The 24,294-nt window shown below is 34.5% G+C and overlaps 1 protein-coding gene and 2 long non-coding RNA genes across 4 annotated transcripts in view; 1 reads left to right on the top strand and 2 right to left on the bottom strand.

The window, feature by feature from the left end:
• Positions 1-336: 336 nt before the first annotated feature.
• On the top strand, positions 337-7,277 carry LOC140811777 (uncharacterized). Its single transcript, XR_012113530.1, has 2 exons — positions 337-3,348; positions 6,893-7,277. It is a non-coding gene; the product is annotated as an uncharacterized lncRNA (long non-coding RNA).
• LOC140811774 (large ribosomal subunit protein eL8y-like) overlaps positions 7,107-24,294 on the bottom strand; it is a 67,112-nt gene continuing 49,924 nt past the window's right edge. Inside the window, exons 1-6 of one of the 2 annotated variants that reach the window (XM_073169842.1) lie at positions 9,000-9,087; positions 8,681-8,930; positions 7,899-8,068; positions 7,661-7,789; positions 7,478-7,570; positions 7,107-7,339 (exon numbers count right to left, since the gene is read on the bottom strand). In XM_073169842.1, the coding sequence (XP_073025943.1) occupies positions 7,208-7,339; positions 7,478-7,570; positions 7,661-7,789; positions 7,899-8,068; positions 8,681-8,930; positions 9,000-9,002 (777 nt within the window). In that variant the 5' untranslated portion in view covers positions 9,003-9,087 and the 3' untranslated portion in view covers positions 7,107-7,207. Of the gene's footprint in view, positions 7,340-7,477; positions 7,571-7,660; positions 7,790-7,898; positions 8,069-8,680; positions 8,931-8,999; positions 9,088-24,294 lie in introns of those variants that run through there. The other variant, XM_073169843.1, reaches the window with a different exon arrangement.
• Positions 11,721-12,681, bottom strand: LOC140812655 (uncharacterized). The gene is made up of 4 exons (XR_012113710.1): positions 12,552-12,681; positions 12,169-12,462; positions 11,964-12,065; positions 11,721-11,881 (listed from the first exon to the last, which is right to left on the bottom strand). It is a non-coding gene; the product is annotated as an uncharacterized lncRNA (long non-coding RNA).

Raw genomic sequence — 24,294 nt, 5'->3', positions numbered from 1 at the left:
AGCTATTATTATTGCTAAATTTCTTGTTTCATAGCCATCACTGTACAAAATAGGAAGTCGGATACAAAGGTGTTGCATGTGATATTGAAAATTAGGTACTCTTTTTCCTTATCTTTTGCTTTTCTTGTTTACTTCTTTCCTTGTAAATTGTTTTTCCTTGGGTGCGACTGCATGCATACCATTTAGGATAGCAGGCAATATTATCATTTATAGACATTATGAATATTATTTTTTTTATAATGATAATTTTTTATTTTAAAAAATTATTTTTCTAAAAAAAATTTAGCAATGGAATATGAAACATTTAAAAACCTTCGTTATTGGGTGCAATAATTGTCTTTGCTTGGTAGAGCGATCGAATCGTGGTGCTTGAGCTGATGTGCGGTTTAAAAGATTTGATTTGCACTATCGCCACAAGCTATAGCTTTTGGTAAAGCGGCAAGAGCTCGGTTCTACAATTGGTATCAGAATCAAGGTCACAGGTTCGATTCTCATTGATGGTAAGGAATGCAATTATTGAGAGGGAGATTGTTGAGTGCAATAATTGCCCTTGTTTGGTAGAGCGATCGAACCGTGGTGCTTGAGTTGATGTGCGGTTTAAAAGATTTGAGTTGCACCATTACCACCAGCTATATCTTTTGGTAAAGCGGCAAGCACTCGGTCCTGCAGTCGCCAATTAACAAAAAATGTCGTTGTTGATTAAAATCATCGCTACAAAAACCATCAATGTTCGCGACAGTTTTAAATCAAAAATCATCTCAAAACAGGCGGACAATAATTAAATATAAGACGGTTTTGGTGACGGTTTTTTCTCAAAAATCATCGTTAGGTAACGACATTTTTTGATAAATCGTCGACCGTCTCCATAGGTCAACCACGAATTATTTTGCTTGTGATAAAGTTTTGATAGACTCTTTGTAGTAGTTCTGCTCATCTAATGACGTCTGCACTGGAAAACTGGACAGGTTTCCTGAATTTAGAAAATAAATGAGATTCCTGGTTTCCTTTTAGCCTGGTGACATTTACTTTCATCCACTTTTTCTTACACCGACATTTGTATTGTAGGAAACCTACCATCTCGGTATTTATCCTAAAACATAAAACTGTTTTGCAAAGATTACCTTTTCTACAACATTGTGGATAAGTGACTAAGGTTTATTGCCGACCAACTTTTCCTGTATTATGTATAGCAATTTATTGTCCGATCAAAATAAGATAGGTTGATAAATTCAAAAAATAAAAAATAAAAAGAAAGGTCGATTACCTCATATATGACGTAAGATGTCACTATTTATCCTTAAACTGTGATGACACAAGTTTTTGTTCAACTTATTTTTAAGCAATGAATTGAGAAAAGAGGATGTAGGAAAAAGTAAAGTTCCAATATGTTATGAATTTGACAAAGTTGGAACAAGTTTTCTTGTTTTGCATCATCTTACGGTGCATAAAACCTAGAAACTGCACCAAAAAATAAAAGTTAGAGATATAACTTCATATAGCTTGTCATTCCCAAATGCTGAAGTGGTTGGACTGACCTTCATATTGAACCTTAGAGTGGGCAGATCAGAAATGCTTATCCCGGAAAATATGGTTGAATCTAAAAAGAGATGTAGGTAGATATGGAAAGTAGGGTTGATTTTAAAGGGGCGAACTTATAGACTTGTTAATGGGGGGCAGATAAGAGTACATTTTCATCATTTTGTATACAAATGGAAAACTTAATGTAGAAAAATCTAAGATGAAGTTGAGCAGAGAAGAACATTGAGAAATGTACAATTTTCATCATTTTTTATACAAATGGAAAACTTAATGTAGAAAAATCTAAGATGAAGTTGAGCAGAGAAGAACATTGAGAAATATACAATATAATGGTTGGAAACCTCTGTCAACATTGTATTAGCTGAGGAGAGTGGGTTTGAGACCCACATATGGGTGATACTATATTTGCCAGGAACTTGTGCGATTTCTTGGAGTAGGTAGCATTTTTCGTATTTCATGGAACTTAGCTAATAATCATCACATGATGTAATTTGTCGGTGATGGCAATCTAGCAACCAAGAATTTAAACTTAAGGTGTACACGACGTGTGGTATGACTATATAGTCATATTGGTGATGGATTCCCGTGTGATAATGGATATTTCTGACGGAAGAAATATATTCCACTATGAGATTGCTTGAAGTTATATGGTACCGCATAATTGGTGGGGATACAATTGTGGATTTAGTGCTACTTTCACATGAAAGATGATTGATTATTCATAGGTTCTTTTTGTGTTAGGACTTAGGGCCACTTACAACGCTCACTTCTTCTTAATGAAAATTTTATGTATATTTGTGTCTACGAGTTTACAGAGCTGTAAATTATAAACATCAATTTTCTTGTTTTCTTGATAAAATTATATTTATAACAAAAAATTTATTCAATAACAAGGGAATCAGGCCATCACAACCGCATTTGAAGCCTTTGTGTCCAATCTTATTCATAAAATGGGGCTTATACTTTATCTTATTCTATTTTTATATGGAAAATACAACTATAAGCCTGCATATATTTAGATTTTAGAATATAATCCGACAAGTTTTAACCTTTATAATTCATTTTGACATTGTGCACTAACGCAAGTATTTCTTTAACTATCCGCTAGTAAACAAGGATCATCGTCAATTATGTTTCTTGTAAAAATTATTGTCTCTAAAAATTAATTTGGTATAGTTATTTTTTTATTATTAATACTACTATTACTATTTGTTGAGATGAAAACGGAGACATGGAAAAATATTTCTATGGGTTTTCGATCCACCATGTACAGAGTCTATATACATCAACTATCATTTATCAAGTGAAAGAAACTATCTAAGTTTACAACAGACATAACTAGCTATCACATGGTTCTGTATGTTCAGTTTTAATTACAGCTGACACGACTAATATCATGTAGTTAACATTTGGATCGTAACTTTTAAGTATTCGAAATTTAATATTTTTTACTCGTAATCAGTTCATGCTCAAGATCGACTCTAAATATTCGAAGATTCACAATCTACTTGAAAATAAAGATTTGAAATATATTTATTTAATATATAATTATATTATATAAATAAAATATTAAAACTCGCAAACTACTCGCAAACTATCGAACAATAACTTGAAAAAAATAAAATAAAAAAGAAAATAACTACACGACTGTTATTTGTGTGTCCATTAATGTGATCCTCGTTTACAACATAAGAATCGTAATAATACTATATATATGAATATCTATCACGCACCCACTATCAAGACCCAATAACTAAATTGTTATTGTTCACACTAAAATAAGCCAATAAATAAAAATGTCATTTGCATGTTTACGATATTAATGTGAAATTCTTTATGCTTTTGAGAGATTTTTGAGAGGTTTAGTATGTGCTATTCTTTTCAAACTATTGCTTTTTAGGTTTGGTACAACAGTTGACGATTTCATTTTATGGCTATTGCACTTGATTTTAAAATGCTAGATGGTTGGTATTTTATTTTAAAAGGGTAAAATATTTTATATTTTCATATGGAAAAATATATATGGCCGAAAATTGAGTGTTAAAAAAAATTTCTAGTATTTTTAAAGCAATAAAAAGGGTAGGACGTTTCATCAAACCTGGAAACTGCACCAAAAAATAAAAGTTAGAGATATAACTTCATATAGCTTGTCATTCCCAAATGCTGAAGTGATTGGACTGACCTTCATATTGAACCTTAGAGTGGGCAGATCAAAAATGCTTATCCCGGAAAATATGGTTGAATCTAAAAAGAGATGTAGGTAGATATGGAAAGTAGGGTTGATTTTAAAGAGGGGAAATTATAGACTTAATAATGGGGGCAGGGAAGAGTACCTTTTAGTCAGTGTTCTAAAAAGCGGTAGGCGATAGGCAGACGGTTACCTACCGCCTAGCGCCTAGGCGACTAGGCGGGGCATAGACGGTTGTCTAGGCGGTTTTTTTAAAGCTTAAATTCATCAAGTGGTTCATGAGTATTATGTTTGTATATGAAATATATATTATTATAAAATTTAAAATTTTAATAATAAATATATATTAATAAATTTTTATATATGAATCATCCACATCAGTTTACTACTTTACTACAACCGTTGTACAATGAAAATTAAATTTGTACAACCGTTATACTATAATTAGGAATATCATAATTTGTTTTTTTTTTTTAAGTGTAAACCGCCTAGGCGAATTTTTAATTGTAAAATCGCCTAGGCGGCTTTCGCGCTAGGCGGCGCCCGGACCGCCTAGGCCTAATATGGTGGCGCCTAGAAGTTTCGACTAGCCTAAAATCGGGGCGGTTTTGGACCGCCCAGCGTCTAGGCGCCGCCTAGGCGGTCCTAGACGAGGATTTTTAGAACACTGCTTTTAATCATTTTGTTCACAAATGGAAAACTTAGTGTAGAAAAGTCTAAGACTAAGTTGAGCAGAGAAGAAAATTGAGAAATGTACAATATTATGGTTGGAAAACCTCTGTCAACATTGTATTAGCTGAGGAGAGTGGGTTTGAGACCCACATGTGGGTTATACTATACTTGCCAGGAACTTGTGCGATTTCTTGGAGTTGGTGGCATTTTTCGTATTTCATGGCACTTAGCTAATAATCATCAGATGATGTAATTTTTCGGTGATGTCAATCAAGCAACCAAGAATTTGATAACTATCAAGGTTATGTGTCATGAAACTTAAGGTGTACACGATGTGAGGAACTACTATATAGTCGTATTGGTGATGGATTACCGTGTGATAATGGATATATCTGGCTGAAGAAATATTTCCGCTATGAGATGCTTGAAGTTATATGGTATCACATAAACGGTGGGGCTACAATGGTTGATTTAGGACTACTTTTACATGAAAGATGATTGATTGTTCACATGTTTTTTTGTGTGTTAGGACCACTTATAGTGCTCACTTCTTCTCAATGAAAATTTTATGTATATTTGTCTCTACGAGTTTATAGAGCAATAAATTCTAATCTCCACTTTTCTTGTTTTCCTTTGTTTTTTAAAATTGGACAAATTTTTTGGCATAAAATGGTTTTTAATAGACCGCTATGAGCTTCTCCCCTCCATAGTCTAGATAACTCAAACCCAAGTTAATTTTCGTGTTGCCTAATATATAGCATACGAGAAGTTCATTCTCTATGTAAACACTACACTTTTGCTCTAATCTACGCTATATTTTTGTCATTACAATCTGATCCAACCATTCAAGGATGATGTGTGTTTCATAAGTGGCTTGAATTCTGAAATATGTGCTGCTAACAACAAAGTTGAAACTTGAAATTTGACACTATTTGAAGAAGTGTTTGTTATGCGGAATTTGACAAAAAAATATTTCCATTACAATCCACTTCGGATATTGCATGCGGAATAGTGCATTACAAGTTTGTTATGCTATGCTGCACAAGAATGGCAATATGAATTGGATTGCAGCCAAATTTATGATTGTGGTTGAGGATGGCAAGCGAGCACTGCAGCAGTCTTCCTTTGGTCAATGTAAGTGTATGTACGAAGGTAGTGTTCTAGGCTCACATTTACATGCTGGAATCTTCTTTGGGTAATTATTGAGTTTTTTTTTTTTGACGAGGGTCATTATTGAGTTATGATTGTAGTTCTTGTCTGATATTTATTGATCTAGATTCTATCTTTCTGATTAAAGCATTAGGTACCATATTACCTTATTTTGTACTATTGATGCTCCATTGAAAATCCATTATTTAAGATCAATCAATCTGAGCTTGTCGGTAAGTTAAATTCATGCACATGAAGTGTTTTTCTTTTAGGATTTGATGAAATTTTACCCATTGATGATGACAATTTTTATTATAATGTGAGGGACCAAATATCCTGAGTAAAAGGTGAATTATTTTTCATGACACGTGATGATGAAATATGTTAATGGAATATGAGTTATGAATTTTTTAAATGTTGGAATTGTTAATTGTTCATGATCAATAATTATTTTGATAAAGTTATATTTATAACAAAAATTAATTCAATAACAAGGGAATCAGGCCATCACAACCGCCCTTTAAGACTCTGTGTCCAATCTTATTCATAAAATTCGACTTATACTTTATCTTATTTCTATTTTTATATGGAAAAATACAACTATAAGCCTACATATTCGTGTTGCTAAAGAATACATAATTAGAAATAATATCCGTGTAATACTTACTGTCTCGATGAAACGATATCTATATTTTTATACAATATACTATAACTTGCATCGTGCATTTAAGATCATTTTGAACTTGAACTTTTCAACAAATTTTACTGTGGATTTATAGTGCATGAAAAGCTCGATCACTCACAAACGACTCACAAACTATGAAGCAATAGCTCAAAAAATAGTTTGGCATATTCAAGTTTAATTCGAATACGAATAAAATATTAATCGTTTACACTCTTAATTAACATAAACATCTGTCAAACTAACTAGTTGTAAACAAGTCTTAATACACTATCTGTCTCCCTCGTGGTGGGTGGGTTGTGTGCATCTTTAAATACCATCTTGGACAATAATAAAATAAGTAATTACGATGATGAAATAAACCTTGGTGGAAAGTATTCGAACTATTATCTCTGTGTAGAGGTACAAAAAAATTAAATACTTTGCCATGTAATAAAATAATCATGTTGCATCAAATAAAACACTCAATAGCTTACACACAAAAATTATATCGTTCAACATGTTTTCAATAATACATTTCTTTTAACAAATAGGCATTCGATTTAAAAATAAAAAAGTAACTATATATATGAATATCTATCACGCACCTTCTATCAAGAGCCAATAACTAAATTGTTATTGTTCACACTAAAATAAGCCAATAAATAAAATGTCACTTGCAGGTTTACGACATTAAAGTGAAATTCATACAAGATACCGTGAGAAGAAATAAGTTTTTACGGTCTAATTTTTCTAGTAAATGTGTGCAAAAATCAGGGTCAAAATTGAAGCAGCAACGGAATATTAACCTATGAGAGACTAAGAAGTCACCCCATGAATTATATTTTGATGATCCCTCACCAAATGTTAAATCAAAAGCAGGCAAAGAAAATCTGATAATCGAAAATAAAACATTGACTAATTAAAACCTGGGAAATAAAACACAATTAAAGTTCTCATTTGGTTCAACCACATATGTATGTGACAATAAACCCCCCTTAGGTCATCCTTTGAGCAGCCTCCTTTGCAAGGAGTTTTTCTTTGGCTTTTGTCTTAGCCTGAGATTTTGAGCCCATAACACCCCCTCCCCACTTCTTCCTAGTCTCATCGTACTTGTCATTGAAGTTGGCCTGTAAGAAAAGTTGAGAAAGCACATCATATCAACATTGGGGCAAGGAAGACCCAAAAATTTAACTATAAAAATTTATCACATAGAGCTTGTTCGAAGCTGCAGAAAATTTACAGCATGTTTTTGGTAAATCTCTTACCTTGATAGCTTCCAAAATTTTACTGAACTCCATTTTGTCTTCATTCTTCACGGAGGTCAGACACAAGACAGATGCAGTCTTCTTGTGAACAATCTGCAAAATACCATGCACAAACAAAATTAAATTGGTATCACAAATATTTACAAAGGGTTTACCAAATACCATGAGATAAAAAACACTTACAGTTCCCAACCTAGCCTTCCCCTTTACAATGCAGTATGGGATTTCCATTTTCCTGCATAAAGCAGGGAGCCATACAACCAATTCAATAGGATCCACATCATGAGCAATAACAACCAACTGGGCCTTGTTCTGCAATAGAAGTTTGATGGCACAATCAGTTTCTCGTTGCTAATACTTACTATCGTTGCTAACACTTACTAGACGAAGTATGCACATCGAGACAGAATAACAAACCCACCTGCTCAATCAGATAGGTCACATGGTTCAGTCCATATTTCACGACAATAGGTTTCTTAACTTCAGGAGTTTTTCCTTCAGCTTCAGCCTGAGCTCTTTTCAAAAGGCGTTCTTTCTTCTGAGCTTTATCCTCGGGCCTGTATTTGAGCATCATCTTGAACAGATTTGAAGCTGCAAATCCAAAAAATAATAATTTGAGTATTTGACTGACAGTATCCCTCGAAATATTTCCTATCAGCAAGCTAGAATGCTTCAGTAATATGTTACCATAACGGATTCCTGCTGTCAATACAGTATTCAGCAGATCAAGGACATGAATACCTTACATCCCTCCAGTGCAAATCAATCAAGAATGTAAAACAAGTAGATACGAGTCCAACAAAAAGGTACCTAAATATTGCAACTTATCACTCAAAACGACACTAACAACAGTACAGCACAAAGTATACCACTCAACTCCTATTAAAACTTGAACAAATTAGTGTGTCAATGCTCGAATGAAATCTATAACTTGGACTGGAACTAAATGTATAATCATATATGCATCTTAATCATTAAACACAACAGATGAAAACATCTGCAACAAGGTCACCATCAATTCATAGAACAGAGTCGCATCAACCAAAAAAATTCCTTAATAAAAATCTCACGAGCTCCGACTAGATTCGGATCAATTGAAGATCAACACAAAAAAGAACGAACTTTACATCGCTGCCCCCTTTCCGTAACAAAACTAAAAAATATATACTGTAAAACTAAAAGATTTAGATAAGGGCAACAAACCCAAGTTCTTGTCTAGGGTCTTGGAGAACTGATGAATCGGCGGCGGAACCTTCAATCGCTGCTTCAAAATCATCTTCTTCCGTTGAATCCGCACCACTAGAGGCCATTTCACGTATCTATGAAGATCCTTCTTCGGTGGTAAAGCTCCTCCTATTCCGAATTGCTTAGGACGTTTCTCGAAGAGTGGATTGACCAATTTCTCGGCCTTTTTCTTGGCAGCAGCAGGAAGCTTCGCGCCTTTCTTGGGAGCCTGAAAGAAGAACCATATTATTCAAAAAGTATTGACGCGTGTGGACGTGAATGAGGCTGAGAGACTCACCATTTCTCAAATTGCAACCTGAGGAATGGCTGGCTATAAACCCTAATGCTGTTTTTTTATAGACATTAATGGGCTTTAACTTGGGCCCAATCCATATATTAACCGAATGAAATCATAGGTTAATTTTATAGTTGCCTAAAACACTCTTATCAACAATTTATTTTCTTTCTCTGTGTTTTTGAATTTTTAAATGATTATATGACATCTAAGATAAAAAAAAATTATTATAAAAATATTTTGTGATTTTTATATTTTAATATACACAAAAAATTTTGTGAGATGGTCTCAACTCTCAAGAATCAATTTTGTAATACAGATATCTTATTTGAGTCACTCATAAAAAATTACTACTTTTTATATAAAAAAATATTACTTATTATTGTAAATATGGACAGTGTTGACCTCTTATATTTGTATGGACAGTATACAATTTGTATAATATCTAAAAGTTCACATACATATATTGTTTAACATAAAATTTATATAATGTGTATGTGTGCCATGATACGTTAATTTAAATTGGTGAACAATTTTAAACCAATGAAATTATTATTTTTAATATTCTTAACTATCTTTTTAAACCAATTATATTGTTACAAATATTTATTTTTCGTATAATATCTATGTAATTGAACTCTTTTAGTCATGACAAATATAAATATGGAAACTTGGAGATTAAAGTAATTGAAAATTTTTCTCATTTAGAAATTTTCAATACGTAAATTAAATATGGAGTACAAATAATTGAACCCATCACGAGTACTTAAAATAGGTAAAAACTTGTGTGAGACGGTCTCACGGGTCGTATTCGTGAGACAGATATCTTATTTGGGTTATCCATGAAAAAATATTATTTTTTATTGTGAATATGGGTATGGTTGACCCGTCTCACAGATTAATATCCGTGAGACGGTCTCACATGAGACCTACTCCTTAAAATATGATCAACAAAAAAAAATTCTACTTGAGTATTTAATTTTTTTTTTAAAATTGTCTCCTTTAATACCAAATATTTTCCAATGTTCTATTCTCACTAGTTTTGTATATTTAGTAACAGAAACGTTTGCTAGGTATATGTAAAAAAGAATTTCTAATTCTTTTACTATTCCATCTCTCATTTCATTGTGATTTTTATATATTTTATAGAATTTAAAATCCATTTTCAACTCTAATCTTCACTCATGATCCCATCAAAATAGTTTTGGTTGTGGAAAAACTTATGTCTTACAAAGTCAAGGATTCACCTAATCAAAATTAAAATATAACATACTGACATGTTGATGGCTTTTTGCTGATATACTGTTACACCCCAAATAGTAGCCAAGTAATTAGGAAAAAAATGATATAATTAGATAAAATAATATAAGCTTTGATCAAGATAATATTTGAAAAACAAATAAGTAAAAAGAAATAAGAGATTTTCCCTTACCATGATTTTGGTATTATCTTTTAATTAATAATAAGAAATTTTTAGATAATGTCACTAATATTTTTTTTAGTTAATTGAATTTTATTGGGCTTGGAGTTGGTGTTACTACCCAATTATATAGACCAATTATATATATAAAAACCCTTCTCTATAATGATTATACGTAAAACCCTCACCACCAAACCCTATGCGCCGCTGTTTAACAAAAATAACAAAATAATAATAATAATCACTACAAAAAAAAAAATTTAGCGACGGTTTAATTCCGTCGCTAAAAGATAAAAGCGACGGTTTTAACGTCGGTTTGTCGGTCCGTAACAGAAGTTGGTGTCGCTTTCTGAAATCGACGGTTATTCAATAACCGTGACAATTTTGCGACGGTGTTGTTGATAAACACTGTTGCTATTTTAGGGACTGTTATATTAACATCGACGCTAATTAAAGCGACGGTTAATTTCAAACCGTCGCTCAATTAAGCGTCGGTTTTTTAAAAACAGTCGCTCTTTTAAGGGACGGTTTTTACCAACCGTCGCTTCACTAAGCGACGGTTTTTGACCAAACCGTCGCTTCATATAGCGACTGTTTTTTACAAAACACCGTTGCTTAATATAGCAACGGTTTGCGAAAAACCGTCGCTATATTTAGTGACGGTGTTTAGTTAACCGTTGCTATCTTTAATTTTATTTTTTTTTTAAATTTTTGAAAGCATCCTTAAATACGTACTGATATTGAACTATATTGTGCTATATAATTGACAAAAATGTAACAACAAAGTTTGCGAAATGTAATCATATTACTAATCGACAAATAATAAAACAAGTGTTTGATACAAATCTCATTAGAAAAAAATCTCAAAAAAACGTAGCTACGGTGACTGAGTCTCGTCATCGTCCTCTTTCTCCTCGTCGTCGTCGCCCTCCCCGTACCACTGCGTCGGAGGAATATAACTCTGTTATAATCTGTGTGGACGAGATGAAAAACCAAATGCTGCGCCACGGGATCGACCCCTGTGCGAAGTGCCGGGTCCAAGCAGCGTGTGGCCTGATATATGCGCAGTAGCTCCCTAAGACATGCCTGCAACTAGGACTCGGACATGCTCCTCTAGTGAGGTCATGCGATCTCTTAGCATGGCGTTCTCCGCCTCTGTAGCCCGCATCCTCTCGCAAAGATCATCGTTACGGCGTAACGATGAGTCTAGAGTCTGGCGCATGTCTGCCATATGCTGAGACTCAGACGACTGACCGACACTCGATGACCCACCATGTCGACCCGGAGCCATCTCATCGGGATAAAAGGTGCTGGACATGGACCCACACCCGTACATCCTCCCCTTCTTCTTCCCCCCAACAACAATCTTGAACATGCTGTTTACCGACTGTGGGCTGGGGACAGCAGGCTCTGATCCATCAGCTGCTAGAGTTACCGACTCAGCCATGTTGCGCTCCATCTCCTCCTGTGATGTTGATTAAAATTGAATCAAATCGAATTTTCTTAATGTAAACGTTAATGAGAGTAACGGAATTTAATAAACTTACGTGGAGTAGGCGGGATCGCGTGTCAACGAAAGATCCATCTTCATGTCGATGTGTGTGCACTTATAGCTCCCATGACGTTGGATCTCTGCCATGTCGTACCCGCTAAACTAAATTCAATAATTGTAAAACAATAACATTTATACTTAATGAGAAATAAATATATATGTTAAAATAAAAATGAAAAGTATTAAACTGGAAGAAATACCAAATCCTGCCCGTGAGCGCTGTACGTCTTCGCACCTGCAATGTGCTTCGACGTCCCTGTACCTACACCTGCAGGCTCGCTGTTCCTGTTGGCCTTATTCTTCGCAGCTCTGTCCTGCCAGTCCTGTTGTTGTCATGCATCAGTCCAAGCAGCCCATCTCTCAGGCGTGACCGTCTGTGGATGCCTGTCCCTGCTCCTCCAGCCATGAATGGTCCGGCGTTATAGGGTGGCTGTGGTACGGAACCACAAGTCTCGTACCTGAGCATCAATGTCAGCAGCCCATCTATACCTCAACTGCAATATTTTATATTTAAGTAAGTTATAAGTTTAATAAAAATTGAAACATGTTCGTGTACAATTTAATTTTTTTAATAAAGACTTACACAGAACTGGTCCCAGTACCACTGCCGCTGCTCAGGTGTCACATACCTCCACGACAGGCCGGGATCACATGTCTGCATTGAGAACTGTCTAGATATGTATCTCGATACACTGTTATTATTTGGTTTAAATCTATAACCAGAAAAACATGTCATTGTAATCTTTTTTCCGAAAAATATCCAATAATTAGAACAAAAATTTTTCAATCAATTAATTTATGTTTTAAAAAATATTTACTTACATCCCATCCAATATGGTAAGCTCAAGCCTGTTATCAGACGGTGGAGGAGGCGGGGCATCATCGTGATCTCCAGACATAATATGTAAACTGTAAACACAAAAATTTTGTTATTACAAATGTCTTAACACCAAAACAAAATTCACCACTTAAGAACCCATTCTCCAACCTACGATACATCCAACTTCTATCTCATGTGTTACCTTTTGAAGCGTAGAAGTGTTTAAATATTAATTTAATTAAATTATATTATCAAATTTTATCATATGCTACCTTTTGAAGCCTAGAAGTGTAATTACAAAAATTTTGTTATTACAAATGTCTTAACACTAACACAAAATTAACCACTGAAGACCCCTTTCTTCAACCTACGATACATCCAACTTCTATCTCATGTGCTACAATTCATAAATAACATATTACGCAAAATTTCATAACTAAACTAATACGCAAAAATAACAAATACATATTAAATTTTCAGTACAGAAAGCGCTTTAAAAATCTCACTTGCGTGAAGATATACAGATCCACGTAACACTGGAAATTCACACTAACGAGCAAATCTACGACATGATTACGAAGAGATGTTAGTACAAATAAAAAAATAGAAACTGCACGCGAAAAAAAGATAAGAGTTTCGATACTACCACAGAAGGAAGGCGGAAATCGCTGAAGAAAATATTCTCGGACCTCAGTATATATAGAAATCATAGCGACGGTTTATCAAAACCTGTTGCCATTAGCAACGGATTTTGATTAAACCGTCGTTAAAAGCGACGAGTTATGTAAACTGTCAATAGCGACAGGTTTTGTCAACCTGTCGCCGATCTAGATCGGCGACGTTTTTTGAACAGTTGTCGCCAATTGCGACGGTTTTAAGCGTCACCACCAATAGCGACAGTTGGACACGTCGTCATTAGAAAAGCGACGGTTTAAGAAAACACGTCGCAATATTAGCGACAGTTTACCTCGGATCGTCGCTAATCCTACCGTTTTTCATTTAAATATAGCGACTGTATGTCAATAGCCGTCGCTATTAGCCACGGTTTTTGACACAATCGTCGCTAATAGCGACAGCAGAAGAAGCCGTTGCAAAATATAGAGACGGTTTTAACAAAAATCATCGCAAATTGTTGTTTTTTTTTATAAAAAAATTATAATGTTTTTAAGAAAAAATTTATAATTTAATAAAAAAATTTAATTTAAACTTATCTATGAAAAGAACAGTTGAAATTAAATTTAGTTGTATTTAGCAACAATTTAGTTTTGTTGATACAGTAAAATGCTTCCATGAATAGTCCTCGTCGAAAGTCTGTAACGAAAGCTGAGGAGCAGTAATGAACAAGATAGATAAGTTCATTGTGATCCGACTGAGTCTCTTATCAAAATTTATAAAATTAGCAACGACATGTATATCATAATTCAGTGCACAAAATCATATATACGTACATGTTATTTGCGACCCATATCGGAGTACGACCATCATGCGAAGTTGATCTACGCTGTTGCTCTGCCATATATATACGTACAAATATAGGTATGCAAACAATTCATTAATTAAGTGCACAAAATCATACATATTTTTTTCAAATTATAATTCAATCATAAGTAAACTCAACCTTATTCACTTTCATCGTAAACGTCACGAACATCGTTGCTCGAATATTGAACCTCTTCTGTTTCACTTTCAGTGCTGTTCAAATCAATTTCATTGTCGTACATAACATTAACATCGACTATATTTTGAGACGTCAAAAGAAATTGAGTTGAGATATCATGAAGTCCACTTTCGTTGTTTTGAAATGCATCGTTCACATCAATTTGATTCTGCTCAGTATTCGCCTCAACATCAGTGACATAAGCTCGCCTTCGTAGAGTACTCACATGCATCCAATCTGATTCTGCTCTCTTCGTTGTTGGATAAGTCAAATACACAACTTGCGAGGCTTGCGTAGGAAACACAAATGGTTCGTAGTATCCCATATTCTTTTTTCGATTGACATCAACAATTTTATACTTTTTGTGTATGCGTGTGCCCGAGCGAGGATGAGTATCAAACCAACGACAATTGAAAAGTATAACTTGTTTCATTGGTAGACCTGGGTATTCAATTTCTATTATTTCTTCAATTTGCCCATAAAACTCAGTGACATCTCCACTACTCATATGACCACTGACTTGAAGCCCCGAGTTGTTTGTACCTTTGAACGAAGTGTCATGCACTGTATGAAAGTTAAATCCATTAATGCAATAACCTCGGTAAGTCTTGACTTTCATCAACAGACCTCCTGCAACTTGTTTAATATTTGGATTTTCAATTTCAGCATCCGGCAAGGTAACCTACGATTAAAAAAATTAAAATTTTCTATCACATTATTTAACAGTTTATTGAAATATGTAAACAAAGTTATAATTTGTCATTTATACATATGAACGAAACCACTGAAACAAATTGGTTTGGATGTACGCCTCAACTGAAGAGTCATCCATCTCTGGATATGCCATACGGATGTTGTTCTCGTACATGATGCAATACATTGAATATAATTAAAAATCCACGTAACGAGTGTTTATATAAATTAATGAATTAAATATACACAATACCTGACAAATGGCTTTATTTCAGTGCAATTGTGCAAAACATATGTTGAAACTGCATGATATTCTTCATTTGTTAGCCATCGCGATTTTGCAGCTCCAATCTTCTTACCACGATTGCGGAATATTGAGAGAATTTGTGAGTCATTAGTGTCAACGTATGTGCTTTCATGAGCTTTCCCAGTTTTTCGTCTTCTGCTGCCCGTTGAATCACTGAAGTAATGCTGGCAGAATATAGCAGCCTCCTTAACCAAGTACGCATTGCATATGGACCCATGATGCGTGCTTCATATGGTAAGTGTATGCACAAATGCTCCATCGAGTCGAAAAAACTTGGGGGGAAAATCTTTTCTAACTTGCACATTATGATGGGAATTTGTTCAGTTAAACACATCATATCACTTTGTTTAACATTCCGCGCTGTTAAGTCTGCAAAGAAAATACTCAACTCGGTAAGAGCCTCCCAAACATCTCGTGGTAACAACTCTCTGAATACTACAGGAATTAGTCGCTGCATGAATACATGACAGTCATGACTCTTCATACCAAACATCCTCAACTTGTTCATGTCTATGCAACGCGCCATTTTAGAAACATACCCATCAGAAAATCTAACTTCTTTGAGCTATCTAAAAAGAACTTGTCGGGCATGCTTGTTAAGTGTGTAATTTGCTTTCGGAAATCTACCGTCAGTTGTAGATGGATGCAACTCGGTTCTAATACCCATCTGAACAAGATCAGCTCTTGATTTGGCATTATCCTTCGTACGCCCTTGTATATTACAAACCGTATTGAAGATATTGTCGAAGACGTTTTTCTCAATGTGCATGACATCCAAGTTATGTCTTACAAAGTTCGTACTCCAATATGAAAGCTCCCAAAAAATACTCCGTCTTCTCCAACCAGACAACATTGCGTACGCGGAGAAGTCACTTATCGTCCACATCAAAGCCACACACATATTAAATTTTTTTTGGGAGTGAATATCGTAAGTGGGAACACCATTAGACCACAAGGATTGAAGCTCGACAATTAATGGCTGAAAGAATACGTCCAATTTGTCTTTTGGGTTACTCGGTCCAGGAGCAATCACAGCCAAGAACATGTATTCGTCTTTCATACACATATATCCAAGGTGGTAAATTATATGGAGTAACAATGATAGGCCACGACGAGTACTGCTGGCCACTTTGTCCAAACGGTTGAAATCCATCTGTTGATAATCCTAATCTCACATTTCGGATTTCTGATGAGAAAGATGGATGCAAAGCGTCAAAATGACGCCACGCTTGACAAACAGAAGGGTGTGTCATAGTGTCATCGTCAAAATGATGATCATTATGCCAACGCATATGTGACGCTGTAGCTTTTGAAGCATACAGCCTTTGCAAACGTGGAGTGATCGAAAAATAATACATGAACTTGTATGGAATTCCCTTCTTCTGAGAATTTTGAGATCGACTTCTACTACGTTTGTATCGAGGATGTTCACATATCTTACACTCTGTTAAAACATCGTCAACACCCCAGTATATCATACAATTATTCATGCATGCATCAATTTTTTCAACCGGAAGCCCTAAATCTTTGATAATTTTCTTGGTCACGTAAAAACTCTCGGGGACGTAGTTATCAGCCGGACATAACTCTGACATGAGTTGACACATGTCATTGTAATTGCGCTCGGACATATTGCGCTCATGTTTCATCTTCAGTAACCGAGCGAGCACAGACAACACAGAATGACCGTGTGGATTTCCATCCCAAATTTCTTTCTCTGCTGATTTAATGCATTCATACAATTATTTAACATAACTGTTTGGACTTTCAGGAACTTCAGGAACAATATTTATTGTAGGATTTTCTTCACCAAAATTATCATTCTCATTTTCAGGGTTCTGTTCAAAGTTAACATTTTCTTCAACAGTATCAAAAAAATCCGGAAATGTATTTTCAGCAATTGGTGGTGCAACACGAAACGAAGATGACGAAGGAGCTTCCATATTAAAATTAGGATAGAACGGGCGAATATACTCCTCTCCATGAAAATACCAATTGTAGTAATCTGGAACAAATCCATAACGATCGAGATGTACCTTGACGATATCTTCATCTAAAAATGTTTTGTTTTGACATTTTTTCGATTGCAAGGACAACGGATATTTCCATTTAATAAACATTCAGGATGACTAAGTGCAAATGTTACAAACGACTCTACACCAACACAATAATCAGCCGTTAGAAGTCCATTCTCCACCCGACGGTACATCCAATTTCTATTGTTATCCATTTTATCCTACAAAATAATACATAAGATGTATTTTACTTGATCGCCACAATTTACTCATTAATTTAAAAAATTAATATATGTAATAAATTTAATGTTTACATTTTATATAAATTAAATTAAATAATATTTTAATAACAAATAAAACATTTAAGGTTTATTATTTGAATTCTACATAAAACGTATTAAAAACAAATTAAAATATGTATAAATCTAAAAAAAACTTACAGTGTAAACGTACAAGACGTCGGAGCGCTGTACACGCGTCAAGAATTTAACTGAAAAACGATCACGAGCTGCACTACAAGCTAACAAAATTCATGATCTCAACCAACACTCAGGAATTTACTAAGAATTGAATTGCCAAAAAAACGTACCTAAAAAGAAACAATAAACGTTCCACGAGTGAAGATTTTTATCGCCAAAATGTTAGTGAAGAAAGTGGTGTGGAGAAAATTGGCTGAAAACGAGACAAGTTATAGACAGTATGCTAATAACGACAGTTTTTTAAAAATCCGTCGCTAATAGCGACGGTTGTAATAAACCGTCGCAATTACCGACAGTTTTATTTCAACCGTCGCCGATCTAAATCGGCGACGGTTTAACTAAAACCGTGGCTAAAATTAGCGACGGGTTTTGTTAAAACTGTTGCTATTTAAAATTTTGCTACGGTTTAAAAAAACACGTCGTTAATTATAACAACGGTATTGTATTATACCGTCGCACAAGGCAACGGGTATTTTCGTCCGTCGCCTAATATGGCGACGGTTACAAACCCGTCGCACAAAATGGCGACGAAGTTGTTCGAATGGTCGCAATTGTAGCGACAGTTGCACGTCATCAGTCGCAACAAAGCGACGGATTCATTTTAACCGTCGCAATAATATCAACGGTTTAAGCTAAGCCGTCGCTACTGTCAGTAAAGCAACGGTTTTTGCTAAACCGACGCTATTATAGAGACGGTTTACAAAAATCCGACGCTATAAAAGCGACGGTTTAGCTTTGACCGTCGCTACCCCTTCCGTTTTTTTGTAGTGAATAATAATAATAATAATAATAAAACTGAAGAATAAAATCATCACCCATCATCGATTGAATTAAGAAGAAAAGTCTATCATATCAATTTGGTATCTCTTGATAGCAGTAAGTTATGCCAGTTCTCTTTTGTTCATTTTTTGTTTATTTTAGGTTCAGTATTAATTGGATTTTTGGTGTAAAATATTTAATAAAAATTGGATCTGATGGGATGCATATCTTAAATGAAATTTAAGATTGTGATGGATAAATATTTGAAATTTAATAGTAAAGTTTAAGTTACATGTTGTTTATTGGAAATCATTTCAATCATGGTGCTTCAAATTTATACCTTTCGGGTGTGTTTGGTTGGTGTGATAGGATAAGTGAATGATTAATAATTAGAGTGATTAAAAAATGAGATATATAGATTAATAGTATGAGGGATAAATAACATGGTGTTTGGTATGATTTTAAAATGATGGATTAATTTTGTAAATTTTATTGCAATGACCAAAATGCCCCAAATACTAATTAGACATATATTCTTAAAATAATTGGATAGCGAATTAAATATTTGTAATTATAATTTACATTTATTAAAATTAATTTAAATATATTTATTAGAAATAAATATGTGAATATGCAATTACTTTAATAATTAAAATAGTAATAATATTTTCAATGTTAATGTTAAATAAAGTTTAGTAATAATTATAATATTATTGTTTTTTTAAAATAATTATAAATATTTTTAAAATAATTTGATAGATAATTAAATATTTATAATTATAATTTACATTTATTAAAATTAATTTATGGTGTGAGTAGGGTTTTGAAATAAGAGAAGGAGAAAAAGGTCATTTGTGGTGTGATGATTATTTATCCCACCTAATTTATTAGATTAATAATCAAACAATTAATCATAAAATTAGATTTTAAACCAAGTCAAAAGGATTATTAATATATCTTAAAAGTTGAACCAAACATTAGATAAAAGTATGATTATTTATTTATCATTGGTTAATCACACCAACCAAACACACTCTTCGGGTATTCTAAATCTAGATTTTAGTATTCAATTACAAGTTTACGGATTATTCTAAATCATATCAAATTCACGTTGTTAGGTATGAGTCATACATTTCAATTAGTAAATATAAACTATTATATTTTAAAACTTTTGAACCTTATAGACATACATGTACGTCACTTATATATAATTCCAGAAGGCATAATTCGACTGAATATTTTTACGAGTTTGAATACTAGTAAAACTATATTTTGGTGAGTGTAAATTTAATACGAATCATCAACGTACAATTGTACGTAGTACTGTTAAATTAAGGGCAGTTCATTATTTAAAGATATGGAGTCTTAGATATTATTGATACTTTGTAAAGCAAATGTAATTGAAATAATATTTTAGGATATGTTAGCTAATGCATATAACTTATGTTTATAGATTTTGGTGTTTCACGAGCTTATGCTTAAGTTATTACATTTTATATAAGGATCTCAGGTGTGTACACTCCTATTCCGACATGAGTGGGTCTCATGTGAGACCATCTCACGGATCCTAATATGTGAGACGGGTCAACCCTACCCATATTAACAATAAAATATAATACTCTTAGCATAAAAAATAATACTTTTCATGGATGATCCAAATAAGATATACGTCTCACGAATACGGCCCGTGAGACCATCTCACACAAGTTTTTGTCTTCCGACATTATTTCGCAGAAGCTCCACAATAATGAATTTGGATGCATATCGTTGTTATCGATGCTTTAATGTTTCTTATTTGTTGGAATTCTGTGCTTGGTTATGTTTTGGTGATATTTTGGATGATATGTATGTCATGTGAGCCAACTCTTGGTTCCTGCGGGTCAAAGTGCTGTATGTGAGATGCATGTGAGCCACCTCTTGTTTCCCTATGATCAAAGTGCTGCATGACGGGGTCCCATTGTGGATATTTTTCTGTTCTGCCATTCATGTGAGCCACCTCTTGGTAGGGGTGAGCATTCGTTCAGTTCGGTTACCGACCAAACCGAATTAGCCATAATCGAACTGAAATATTTATCCATAATCGAATCGATCGAATTAATTTTCATAACCGATGAAAAGCAAACTAAAATCGGCCGAATTAACCGATTAGATTTAAAAACAATTTGAGATTTAACTTTAATTATATATGTAATTTTTTTTGAACATTAGCCTCACATGCCCATCAGCTTCCGCTTGGTTCGTCCCCGAACCACATCGTACTAAGAGAGGTCGGCTCTGATACCACTTGTAACGCCCCAGATTCGACGACTGTCCTCACTGTACCAAGACGAGTCTTTCCAGCGTGCTTATGTCCTCACTCACATGCACCCTGAGAAAATTCCCAGGAGGTCACCATCCCAAAATTGCCCCAAGTCAAGCACGCTTAACTTTGAAGTTTTTATGTGATGAGCTACCGAAAAGAAGATGCACCTTCGTGATATGAGTAGTACCAATCAAATCTTTTAAGCCCTCTTCAACTGTACAGTCCATTACATTGAACAATCTCGAAATCCCTCTCATTCCCGTGTGGGTCGGTTCATTCATGTTCCCTCCACCTAGAAGCTTGCCAGGAGCCGCTCATTGTTCGTGCAACTGATGGCACCGGTGATCACCTCCCGCCCTCTTCGACACTGGGCCTCACAATTTTAATTAGGGATTTTAATCGTTTGATTGAGATTGGAGAGTTGTTTATCAATTGTTATTAATTCTGATTATATATTCGGAGTCTACGAAGTATAGACTACATGTTTATATAAAGTTTTCGTAGTTTAACAAATGTAGTAAAATAGTCTATTATTTGAAGTTAATTGATTATGGTGTATTAAATATTAGTATTGTGAATTAAATACACCGGAATATTAATTGTTGAACGATGAAGATTTATAATCGAGTTTTATATTTTGTTAAATTAAATGTTGTTGGGCTATTTGATGTTATATATTGAGGCTATTATGATTGTGTTGATACTGTGACAATGATCTGATAATTATTGTTGAATTATTTAGATATATCACAAGCCTCGGGATCAAAGAAATAGCCAGATTTTATATATACTCGATTATTAGGTACGTATTGACGTATGAGTATATGTTGTTATTGTTTAGTATTGATAAATATTATTGTGTTGAACGATGGTAAATCACTGGAATTGAGTGAGTTGATATTATATTTGTTGTTTATTATTGTTGTTGATGTTGTTGGCTATCGTTGTTGGGAGATGTCTTGTTGATGTTGTTCGTTCAACGATATTACTGTCGCCGGAGTAAGGGTGCGACGTATCGTTGATCTTGTTCGTTCGACGATATTGCTTTCGCCGGTGTTGGGGTGCGACGTATCGTCGATGTTGTTGTTGCAGTAGTATGAGAGTGATGACGTTGATATCGTTGGTGGTTTGATTGTCCAAAAACAGCAAAGAGAGTATTTATGTCATGATTTCGGTTATATTTTATGTTGTTAATATAACTGTTATGTATTGCGATGATGATTGTTGTGTATGCTCACTTTTTGGGGGCTGTGTTTGTTGGAGATGTTACAGGACTATGTCGTGAGACAGAATAGTGGTGAAAGACTAGGTGTGTCTAGTCAAATAGACATGTAGTTGATTGCAGATAGAGACAGTATAGCTTATTGACTTACATGAGTGTATTTATTATACTGTTTATGTTACACTAGTGTAGGTAGTGCGGTGATTACACTATTTTTTAATATATGCATTATATTATTATGTCGTTGAAAAGAAAAATTTTATGCATATGACGTCACATGTTGTATGATTACGTGACGAGTTTGGGGAGCCACACTTTGTGTCCAATCTTATTCATAAAATGGGACTTATACTTTATCCTATTTCTATTTTTATATGGAAAATACAACTATAAGCCTACATATATTTAGATTTTAGAATATAATCTAACAAGTTTTAACATTTATAATTCATTTTGACATTGTGCATTAACGTAAGTGTAAGGATTATTTTGTCCGACAGATATAACAAACAATGAAGATCATCAGAATGAGATGTAAAATGGTAAATTTGTGTTTTATCAGAATTAGGTGTTGTCCCAGATGTTACAACATCTCGGACAACATCTATATGCAGCGGAAAATTAATAACACAAATTAACTTGAAATAAAAGGATGGACAAGATTAAATTTGCACAAGCATAAATACTTGTGCGGTGCCTTATGACAAACATTAGCCACTAGAAAAACCACAACGTTTACACAAAAACCTAACACTAGTGATTATCACGAAAATCAATTTCCTCAACACGTTGAGAAAACAAATGCTTTCTAAAACAAAACAGCCAACATAAAACTAAACAAGAAAGCCAAAAACACGTGTGCCAAAAGGGAATCCAAGAAGACCAGTCTTCAGCCAACAGATGTTCCCAACATTCAAGGCGACACTAGTTAACAGCAGTCTTCAACCAGCAAGCTTGACGGTGAATTTCTCTGAGCTTTTTATCGTGCAACGTATGAGTATTTCTTCGAGTAAAAAGGACGGCCTTCAAAGTCCTAGGTTTTCCTTTATATAGATGATAGCCTTATCTCATAAGGAAACCTATTAAGCAAGGAAAGTAAGAGTTTTATTAGGAATAAACTCTTTTAAACATTGAAATCATATCTTATCAATTTACTAAATCTTTTGATCCCTCATTATCTAAGAAAGGCAAAATCAAACCAAATATTTACTCAATCAAAACAATAAGGGAAATATATCAAGGAGATAATTAATAATATTAATCGAAGGCTTGGAAAACATTATTTCCCTTCAATCTCCCCCTTTTTGCCTTTCTTGGACAAAATGAGATCAAACCCATTTATCATTCTTAGTTCACTTAAACTCCCCCTGAATAAGACAACATTAAAAGCAACACCTGCACAATCCTTGATAAGCAGACTCACTGAGATAGTAAAAGCATAAACACTGGTACTTAGTACTATAAGAACAAAGACAGAAGATCCAAAACCAGTTAAGAGCTCATTCATCATCATCACTATCATCCTCATCTTCTGAGTCAGTGTCATCCTTAGTGCCAGAAGGACCAGCATCATCTCCCCCTTTTTGTCCATGAAAGACACCAACTGCCAGCAGTGCTTGGATGGTAACAGCCAAATCCTCATAGAAAGCCAAATCAGCTTTGGCTTGTGCAATCTTCTTCAGGGCATGATCGAGAACCATCTGGGCACCAGGGACTGATATTTTTACAAAATCAGACCTGGATTGAGTAGAGGGTGAAGGTGCAGATGGATCAGTGGTAGGGGGTGCAGTGGTAGAGGCATTTGGAGACACCCTGGAGGAAGGTGTCGGAGGTGAAGAAGACCAGGGAAGGTCTATCTTTCTGGAGCCTTTGAACAAAGCAGGGGCTATCTTGAGAGGTTCACCAAGCTCCGAGAGTTGCTCAGAGAGATCCCGTATAAATCCTTGAGAGATCAGTATCCCATAGATCAAACTTGGGTATGGGAGCCGCGAAGACTTCAGCCCCCCAGCAGCAAACTGCATAACCGTGTGGAAGACAAGCTTCCCGAAGTTGAAGGCTCCTGTAGCTCCAAT

Source organism: Primulina eburnea, chromosome 14 (assembly GCF_022965805.1).
Source record: "Primulina eburnea isolate SZY01 chromosome 14, ASM2296580v1, whole genome shotgun sequence".
Taxonomy (NCBI): domain Eukaryota; kingdom Viridiplantae; phylum Streptophyta; class Magnoliopsida; order Lamiales; family Gesneriaceae; genus Primulina; species Primulina eburnea.
This window is presented reverse-complemented; position numbering and strand designations above follow the sequence as displayed.